Genomic DNA, 9,251 nt, shown 5'->3' with positions numbered 1-9,251 from the left:
GTTTTGGCGGTGGTTTATACTTTGTGAGAAAAATAATAAAAAACAGATGCTTTTCAAACAAACGGGCCCCCTGAGTAGGTTTGCCCCCCCCCCCCCCCCCCCCAACCCCTTCTTTTCTGAGATCCAAACTTGTTAAACACGACTGTGCAGCCTGCGGATGTCACTCGTCTTCTCTGCCATTGCCGTCGTCCTGCGTCCGACCAACGTCTTTATATGGCTGGCAATCCTCACCCTCGTCGTCACACGGCTCACACTTGATGGCACGTCTCCTCTCCAGCGGCAGTCCTTGCTAGTCCTCGTCAGGGAGATTTCCGTCTGCGGTTTATCGATCTTGGCTCTATCCGTGGTCTCGGATCGGCTGTACTTTGGGTTTTGGGCGTTTCCGCCATACAAGTGGCTGCATTTCAACGTCTCCCGATCCTTAGCCATCTTCTACGGCCGCATGCCCTGGCATTACTACTTGTCCCAGGGCATCCCACTGCTGACAACCACATTCCTCCCATTTACACTGCTCGGCCTGTACAAGTCGGGCTCGCCGTCTGGCACGAGCTCGATCCTCCAATCGAACACACTGAGGACACTCGCATTTACCGTCTTCACGGCTGTGGGCACTCTCTCCATGGTTTCTCACAAGGAAGTTCGCTTCATCTATCCGCTCTTGCCGGCTCTTCACATCCTTGCCGCGCCTTTCGCGTCCTCCTTCTTCACGGCACCACCACCACCACCTACGGGCAAACCGGCCGGTACCCAGCCCCGCCCCTCCACGCTACGCCACAAATCCATCCTCACCAGCATCCTATCGATCAACCTCCTCCTAGCAGGCTACCTCTCCCTTTTCCACCAACCCGCCCCCATCTCCGCTGTCAACTTCCTCCGCTCCGAATTCGAGCGTCTCCACCCAGACCGCCTAGACCTCCACCACCACTGCTCCTCCTCCTCCTCCTCCTCCTCCACCGGCAGCGAAGACGGCGCCGAGCCCCTCTTCGCCCTCTTCCTAACCCCCTGCCACTCGACGCCCTGGCGCAGCCACCTGGCCTACCCGCGCCTGCGCGCCCGCGCCCTCACCTGCGAGCCCCCGCTCGACACGGCGCCGGGGACCGCCGAGCGCGCGGCCTACCGCGACGAGGCCGACCGCTTCTACGACGACCCGGCTGGGTTCCTGCGCCGCGAGGTGTTGCCGCCGCTGGGGTTGCCGAGGTTCGTCGTCGGGTTCGAGGGCGTCGAGGGGGTGTTGCTCGAGGTTGTCGGGCGCGGGGACGGGAGCGGGGTCGGGGGGAACTTGACGAGGAGGTGGTCTGCGTTTAATGGGTTGTTTAACGAGGATTGGCGCCGGAGGGGGAGGCTTGTTGTGTGGGATACGGGGGTTGGGGGGAGGGAGGAGGAGGTGGAGGCCGAGGTTGATGGCTGATCTGAGGGAGACTGGGGAGAGTATGTGGAATCACCGTTCTGCTGCAGGATGTCTTTGGGGCTGGCATAGGCCCTATGGAGAGGATGTGGATATGTACTATACGCAATGCCCACGGATCTCTCTGAGTGCTTGACTTTTTTTTAATTTTAATCATAGATAGGGGCCCCACTAACTGGCCGTTTTTCCAAGCCTCGAGGAGTTTATACAGCCCTTAAGGGGACGCATTACACCCTTGTGAGTGGCAAAAGACCTGCTCATCAAGACCACGCTTCCCATCCCTGCTCGCTCTTTACAGCAAGTACCGGAACTCTGGATTCAAGTCCTAGACAAACGCCACGTCAGCGAAACCCGACACACACATACCCGCGGTCTAGAATCCACGCAACAACGAAAGCAAAGTAGAATAGGTATGTGCTTACCCCTAGCTCTGTCTTCTCGTAATCGGTCAGCCCAATATCGCGCGCGGTCTTATCGCGCTTCCTGTTCTCCCACGTCGCCGAGACGGCGTAAATGGCGCAGCACAGCGCGCTGAGGCAACTGAAGGCGACGCATATCGAGTAACCCTTCGTGTATAGCGGGACGTCCGGGGCCAGGAACGAGTATGTGGCGATGATGCCGCCGATGTTGCCGAATCCTTTTCGTCCTGGCGCGTCAGCCCTTTGTCCAGACACATGACAAAAACCCCGAAAAGGTTATAGGACGTCTGGAGGGAGAAGAGAGAAAGAGAAATACATACCGATCTGCCAGGCCGTCCCAATCGCCCTCCGGTGATGCCCACCGAGGTTCATGTTGAACCAGCAAACGATGACAGGCATAGCGCTATACGTGCCCATACAGATGAGGAACAGCGCCGCGTACATGGTATCCACATCGTGGTGGACGTTGAGCAGGATAGCAAAGCCCGCGATGGCGATGCACACGGGCGCGACAGTGAAGATGAAGCGGTGCTTGACGCGGTCGCTCAGGTAAGCGACGAGCATGCTGAAGGCGAAGGCCGAGGCCCAGGGCGGCACGGAGCGCAGCTGGGTCTGGATGGGGTCGAAGCCGTAGCCCTGGATGATGGTCGGGGCAAAGTACGCGTAGCCGTAGGCCGGCACGATCAGCCCAAAGTACATCAGCCCGCCCAGCCACACGCGGTGGTCGCGCATCACGGCCGCCACGTCGCCGAACGTCACGCCGCGCTCCGCCGCGTTGGCGCCCACGTCCGCCTCGAGCCGCGTCTTGACGTACGCGCGCTCCTCCGAGGTCAGCCACGCCGCCTGCTCCGGGAAGGAGGGGAAGGTGAAGAGGAAGATGACGCCGACGACGAAGGAGAGGCAGCCCTCGAGGATGAAGATCCAGCGCCAGCTGGTTTGGACCGGGTTAACGGAAAGGGGCTCATGACGGTGCGGAAGGGGGTGGGCAAATAAAGGGGAGGAGGCTTTAATTACCCATGGAAGCCGCGTATCCCATCCACTGTGTCGCATGTGAGCTGGTGCTTCGTTTCCGGTACTCTCTCTTGGATTACGACTTACTCTTTCCAATAACCGAGGCCAAAAGTCCGCCGAAAGCACCAGCTAGAGACGTGGACGAGAAGAACAACGAGTATCGCTTCTGAGACTCCTCGCGCTTATACCACATCCCTTTCGTCCGGAGTAGTCGTCAGTGCCACCAACGGCCAAGCAAACAAACCCCCCCCTCAGGTTCAGACATACCTAAGACATAGAAGCAGCCAGGGAACATGCCGCACTCGAATAGCCCGAGAAAGAAGCGAGTCGCCAGGAGGCCGGCAAAGTTCTGAGTGAGGCCCTGAAGGGCAGTGAGCAGGCCGAAGCCGAGACAGCAGCCGGAGAGCCATATGCGGGGCGAGAAGCGCTTGAGGAAGATGTTGGAGGGGATCTCGAAGATGATGTACGGCACGAAGAATATGGTCAGGGCGGTGTTGTACTGGACGCCCGTCAGGTGGAGGTCATCGATGAGATGAAACGAGCGGGCGTTGGCGATGTTGACCCGATCCAGAAAGGCGAGGAGGTAGAGGATGCTGAGGAAAGGAAGCAGGCGGATGTCAATCCTGGCCATGAGCCTCTTCTCCGTTGTGTGAGGCGGACAGGGGACATGGAGTTCGTCGTATTCAGCCACACCTGCTTCCGGGCTGTAGGTGCTGCTCGTGACAATCTCGCCAACCCCATCTCCTGGGCTGCGGTCCTCATCCTTGACAGCTGCCCCTGGGGTCAGCATGGACGGCGCTTGGATAGCGGCGGTTCTAGATCGCCCACACAAGGTACGGAAATATAGAAATCTACTTACGAGTCTCCTTTCCAAACATGGCGACCCCTGATTTTAGGCTCTACGGGGAAGACGCGAAGCTGCATTGCCCCAAGCACCAGAGGTCCGGTCCGGCGATGCACAAGGTTTTAATAAATACCACAGTGCCGATCACCAGGAGCTTATTCAACCACCTTCCTTCCATGGAAATCCCTTATCCCTGCTGACCGACAGGACGCAGTGCCATTAGTCACTCCACAAGTCCAGACCGCAGATCGGAATGCAGTCTGTGTGACGGGACTCGCCCCCTTGGACAAGGCGCCGCATTCCGAACAACGCCAGAGGTTGGATTGGCAATCTACACCTTCAATCCCTCCTTCCGAACCTCGGCTAGGTTTTGGTTGTTATTTCCGGGAATTCGGGGTGAATGTCGGTCGATGGTGTGAAGCTGTTGGATTTTACGGCTCAAGTTTGCAAAATAAGTGATTCAAATCGCTTGTAAATGATTGAGGTAGGAGGATATCCGTGGTTGATTCTAAACCCGGTAACCTTCGCTACCTATCCCATAACTCGGGAAATCGCAGCCCCCAACACCTCACATTCGAATAGCACAGAACTTTCAGAAAATAGAAATAAACCCGGAAAATTAAACTCAATAATCAAACTCAAAGTCTTGTCCCACTACTATTTATTACGTTCCCTACTGACGAGACCGTTCACAGTCCGGAAACCTGTTGACCTCCCATCGAGGATAAGACCAGTAGCATCGAGAATACCTAGGTCAAGATACAGCTTCGTACCTACCCAGGTAACAAAGTCATCACCATGCAGCTCCGGAGCGGACGCACAAAACGCAACCAAAGCCGTGGTCACTGGAATGATCTGCCCGTCGAGATACGGCTTATGATTCTGGAGTGGTTATCCACCGGCCACGACTCGATCCCACACCCACTCGCCTCTTATGCGACGACAAGTGAAGAGTGGCGTGTCTTCTTTGAGCAGAAGACGTTTCGGCGGCTTCGGGTGCTGCCCACCTGCCTGGACGAATTCGATCGCATAGTCACGGGCCGGCGACGGCCATACGTTCGGCACATCTGGTTCAGGATCGAGCTGAAATCACGCGGTCACGGGCAATCATCCAAGTTCCTCAGCGAGGTGAACAAGATGACCCTCACAGCTGGGTTACTCCATCTCTTCGAAATCCTCGCGGATTGGTTGGAAGGAGAATCGAACCAGAAAGGCCTCGCCCTGGAACTGAGCGCGTTCTCATCCATCGATCCGGATCACTCCATGAAGGATGCCGTGCCGCGAGATATCGAAGACCTCGACGTCTGGACCGACAGCGACAGATCAAGCGCCATCTACGAAGGCGTACCTTCCGAAATCAATCGACTTTCTGTAACTCAATCCCCGGAACATGACAGGATAATGCAATGCATGGGCACTTCACAACTAGGTCCATTTCCAGCTACTGACCTGCCGGAGGTCCGAGTTATCACTGAGCTCTGTGTTCGCCGCCAGACTTATCACCCCTTGTTTATGGCTTCACTTAGAGACATTGCCGAAAAGCTACCTCGTCTTCGACATCTGACCTACGAGCCATGGCGCAAGTGGGATGACGCAAGCCTGATGGCTGATGCCATGTTGTTTTGCGACATCTTAGACGCTTTACCACCTACGTTGAAATCGTTACGGATCTTTGAGGATCATGAAAGATTCCATCACGGCCGCAGCACTCCACGCATATGTACAGCTCAACCTCGTCACATCCACCTTCCTCATCTCGAGGTTGTCTCTCTCTCATTTCTCATTGACGCCATTGATTTCTTCACGGACTACATGTCTGCTTGTGTCTTGGGGCATGCGTGGTGTGAATGGGACAACCTAGTTTCACTTACGCTGACCTCTAACACTATCCGAAGCGATGCCTCCTCAAAGCCACAGCCAATAAAAAAATTGCTATTGTTCGCGGCTATTGCTGCAAAGGACATGCCGAGATTGCAAGTGATGGAGATATACAATGGGATTGGGAAAGGAGAAGGAGGAATCTTCAGATTCGCTGTTGCTAACAACTGTTGCTGTGTCACCTGGGAAAGTACTTGGCCGTTTCACCTGTCACAAGAGGTCGTCGAAGCCTGGAGGATGCTGGCAGAGAAACGCGAGGCGCGAAAATTCCATGTGCGGGTGCGGCAGATACCGACACGGACGATGAAGTGGTCCAACTGCATCCTGCCGCTGCTTCAAACCCGCAGGGAGGTTGCTCACCCGATTACATATTGGAATATGATGCAGGGACTTAATCGACTTTGATACCGTTTCGAGATGGGGACAGGCGGATCATCAGGGCAAGAAGTGATGTCAGGGGTTGACGTTATGAGGGGTGCTCAGAGTTTAATCTATCTACGTAATGAAACATTTCGATTATGGAGACAAGTGCGCCCGAACCTCGAGCATTACCCAGTTTTGAAATCTGGAGATGATATTCGCAAAAAAGGTAGATAGCTGGCCGGTGTTTTCATAACTCGATCGCTGTTTCCCTACCGATCCTGATGCCGGTTCTCCACTTTTGCCCGGCCCCGCAAACCGGAGGCACTCCGTCTCTTTAAGCTCTCGGCAGGGAGAGACAAGCGGGGCAGGGATAGCTTGACTTTTCGATCACCGTGCCCAGTTGCCAAGCACCCAGATCTAGACTTGGCTTATTGACTATGCAGAATGCCGGAACCATCCTCTTGGCGAGTATGGGGTTCTACTGTGGTATCGCAGATTCGAACATCTCGTGGGGAAACTGAGGTATGAAGAAGGCCTCTCGTCAAGTCGATCTGCCTCCCTTATTGGATGATGGTTTTCCAAGAGGCGTTTGGCAGTGATTACCTAAGGATCCATTTCCCCAATCTCATCTCCGTCACGAATGCGGATAGGCCCGGGGTGGATTCTGGAGTCTGGACCTTGACGTTTCGCTCCATGTTCGAAGCTGGTCGAAGTAATCGCAGGAAATACCTACGCCGCAACTGTAGGTGGCGTTTCAATTTTTCCATTCTCGAGTGTCACGGGTCACCAGGCCGCCAGGCGAACCTGTTAATGGCAAGTGGGGACGAACTGCTGCAAAAGTTGCGTAGGATTTTCCAGCTGCTATTTTTAACAATGGAAGCTGAAGAGCTAACGCAGGTAGCTCCGAAAGCGTGATGATGGACCCACAAACTTCAGCAGATCCAGTGTTTCGTTTCGAAACGAGAGAACGACCAAGTTCTTCACCCGACCCTGGATGAACCCTTGAAGGAACACATGTTACAGTTACAATCTGTTGACAAGTGCGGCAACAGCCAACTGCCAACAGGAATTGTTGATATTTTTTTTTATTATTTTTTTTTTGAACCCAGGTGAGAAAGGTTTAGCAGGCTTTGGGTATCCCAGCCATGTTTGCCGGTAAAGCCGAACAGGGTAACAGTTTCAGGTCATCAGGGATGAAATGGCAAGCTGTAGTAGGGCTAGAAGTACACAGCGACGTGGTAGCAACTAACGATCCCGCCTTGTGGGCCGTTTGAATGCCGCATATCCTGCAGGAGATTGTCCGTTTTCCCAGAGAAGGAGAGAGCCTCGAGAAGACTGCCCGGGGATTAACTGCGTAGATTTGAGAGTTGTTAGCTGTGCTCGATTTTTGTCTCCAAAAGTACCGTCAGCCGCACTGGGAAACACAGCTTATTATGAGACGAATCTCTAATTATCCATACATCTTCGATTATTGCCAAGGAACTGAGCTCTTGCTGCTTTAACCTGAAGTTGTGGGTGAGGAGCTACCAACCAAAGTTGCAGGGGTCTTTTTCTGGACCCAGTTTGAGCTACTTATTATCGAATACCACTTGCCATATGGGATATAAATAGCTTTGGCAGGTATCATGATATTTTGGCGTTAGTCATCCCTATTGAATCTACTATTGCGCTTCCTCACTGGTCAAGAGGTGCCACGTCCGGATCCGGGGGTTCCTACTACGCCTGGTATGTTAGTAAAGCAGTCCTGGGGGACGGCCGGACTGCAGGGCAGCAATATCTACGCTCTGGAGCTCATCTGCCCCTATAAACCTTCTCTGGACAGCAGAGCGTCGAAGCCCTTGCTGAGCGTCTCCATCACCGCCACGTCCACGTTGCTCTCGGCGAACATGATGGCCAGGTCCTTGAAATCCAGCTCCCCACCTCGTCCCGCCGCAGCCCATATTTCGTTCACCATCTTACGTATGATTCCGTTTCGGCACCGAGGATCATGCGCCGCAATGGCTAGGTTGTCCGTAATGAGAGACATTCGGCAGAGGTTGGGGTCCGCACCACGTCCCCTCTCCGAACGATCATGTCTTGCCACCATGCCATCGTAGACGCCACGGTAGTAGGCGAGACATTCCGGCGAATCTCCCCACACTCCTTCTGGTTCCAGACCATGGTCCATGGATTCTTTATATCCGTACATGGCCGGGTCCCAGTCGCGCGTGAGCCACCCGGGATATCTCTCGTTGCCAAGGCTGCGAGGCACAGCAGCGACGCCATCCCAGTCGATGAGACCCAGCTCGCCCTCTTCGGACACGATCACGTTCTGGATGTCGAAATCCGGATGTGCAAGAACGAAGGGATCCATACCAACGGGCTCGGGGATCCAGCTGATCAGCCGGCGCAAGAGCATCGCAACACCCTTGGGAACCGGGTTCTGTTCTGGATACCTGTCGAGCATGAGAGTGAAGTAGGCTTTCGGGTCGCTGGATGCCGCACACTCGACGTAAACGGGGTCGTCGTCTGGATCTTTGTGGACGAACCATCGGTCAAGCATGGCCTTGTAGTCGGCTTGTCGCATCGGCCCGATCCCCGATGGGGTCCCGTCGCTTCCAAAGAGAAGACAGCCGCCGGTTCGAAATGAGAACCTGTCCAGCTGCACCATTGCCGAGGCGATGCCTTCGAGGGCGCGGGTCCGGCGTGCGCGGGGCTGGTGGCCTTCAGGCGGTGTCCAAACCAGACGTCGTACAGAGGTGTTCCAGAAATAAAGGACATAATAATGTAAGGGCATCGGATAGTGTTTTGTGTGGTTGAGGAGAAGTCTAAGACATCGGGCAGAGGAATGGTAGTCTCGCGCTTCAGCAGGCGCATGGTGTTGGCCTCGGAAGCTAGGGCCGAGGCAGACAATTCGTCCCATTTGCTTGCCGTGCCATTGATGGGGATTTTCACGACCCAGCGAAGGCCAACATCGAAGGTCAGCGGGAAGAGTACGTGGTAAGAGCCATACATGGGCTCGCCGACTGACGGCTTCGTAGTCGGGGCTGCATGGTGCGGTTGGATACGCTGTAGAACGTCGCTCGCAAGCAGGGGCAGCTGCTCCCTGTCAAGCGTTGAGTGAATTGCAGAGAACAATTCTGCCTTTTCATCATCCTCGGCTGAGCGCAAAGAAGGCGACCCTTCAATGTGCTGCTGTTGCGCCATTCTGGTGTCTCATTTCCAGATCTCGATCTCCACAAGTCCGTAATGACTGTATCCGGCAGGACGGTAGTGAAGCAATTCCCAGGTTGCTGCGTCACGATCCCTGCTAAAAACGGTGGTCAGAGGGTATAGGTACCTATGTAAAGGT

At 54.9% G+C, this 9,251-nt stretch overlaps 4 protein-coding genes across 4 annotated transcripts in view; 2 read left to right on the top strand and 2 right to left on the bottom strand.

Moving 5' to 3' along the window:
* Positions 1-1,671, top strand: part of QBC33DRAFT_532311 (glycosylphosphatidylinositol anchor biosynthesis) — a 2,975-nt gene extending 1,304 nt beyond the window's left edge. The window contains exon 4 of the mRNA XM_060427366.1: positions 151-1,671. Within this exon, the coding sequence (XP_060285331.1) occupies positions 151-1,408 (1,258 nt within the window). The 3' untranslated portion in view covers positions 1,409-1,671. The remainder of the gene's footprint in view (positions 1-150) is intronic.
* Positions 1,672-1,697: 26 nt separating this feature from the next.
* Positions 1,698-4,079, bottom strand: QBC33DRAFT_605410 (major facilitator superfamily domain-containing protein; the record flags this gene model as incomplete). The annotated part of the gene is made up of 6 exons (XM_060432278.1): positions 3,103-4,079; positions 2,923-3,030; positions 2,839-2,863; positions 2,145-2,755; positions 1,828-2,042; positions 1,698-1,730 (listed from the first exon to the last, which is right to left on the bottom strand). Exons 1-6 carry the CDS (start codon positions 3,623-3,625, stop codon positions 1,698-1,700), a joined length of 1,515 nt encoding a protein of 504 aa, XP_060285330.1. The 5' UTR covers positions 3,626-4,079.
* A 398-nt stretch (positions 4,080-4,477) lies between these two features.
* Positions 4,478-5,243, top strand: QBC33DRAFT_513356 (uncharacterized protein; the record flags this gene model as incomplete). Its single annotated transcript, XM_060425973.1, has 2 exons — positions 4,478-5,023; positions 5,121-5,243. 2 exons carry the CDS (start codon positions 4,478-4,480, stop codon positions 5,241-5,243), a joined length of 669 nt encoding a protein of 222 aa, XP_060285329.1.
* A 2,323-nt stretch (positions 5,244-7,566) lies between these two features.
* QBC33DRAFT_532301 (uncharacterized protein) lies at positions 7,567-8,962 on the bottom strand. Its single transcript, XM_060427365.1, has one exon. The coding sequence runs from the start codon at positions 8,820-8,822 to the stop codon at positions 7,722-7,724; it is 1,101 nt and encodes a 366-aa protein (XP_060285328.1). The 5' UTR covers positions 8,823-8,962; the 3' UTR covers positions 7,567-7,721.
* Between the last annotated feature and the right edge of the window lie 289 nt (positions 8,963-9,251).

The sequence above is a fragment of the Phialemonium atrogriseum genome (genome assembly GCF_030411735.1).
Source record: "Phialemonium atrogriseum strain 8032-3 unplaced genomic scaffold QBC33scaffold_7, whole genome shotgun sequence".
Taxonomy (NCBI): domain Eukaryota; kingdom Fungi; phylum Ascomycota; class Sordariomycetes; order Cephalothecales; family Cephalothecaceae; genus Phialemonium; species Phialemonium atrogriseum.
The sequence above is the reverse complement of the archived record's forward strand: the minus strand, read 5'-3'. Positions and strand labels throughout refer to the sequence as shown.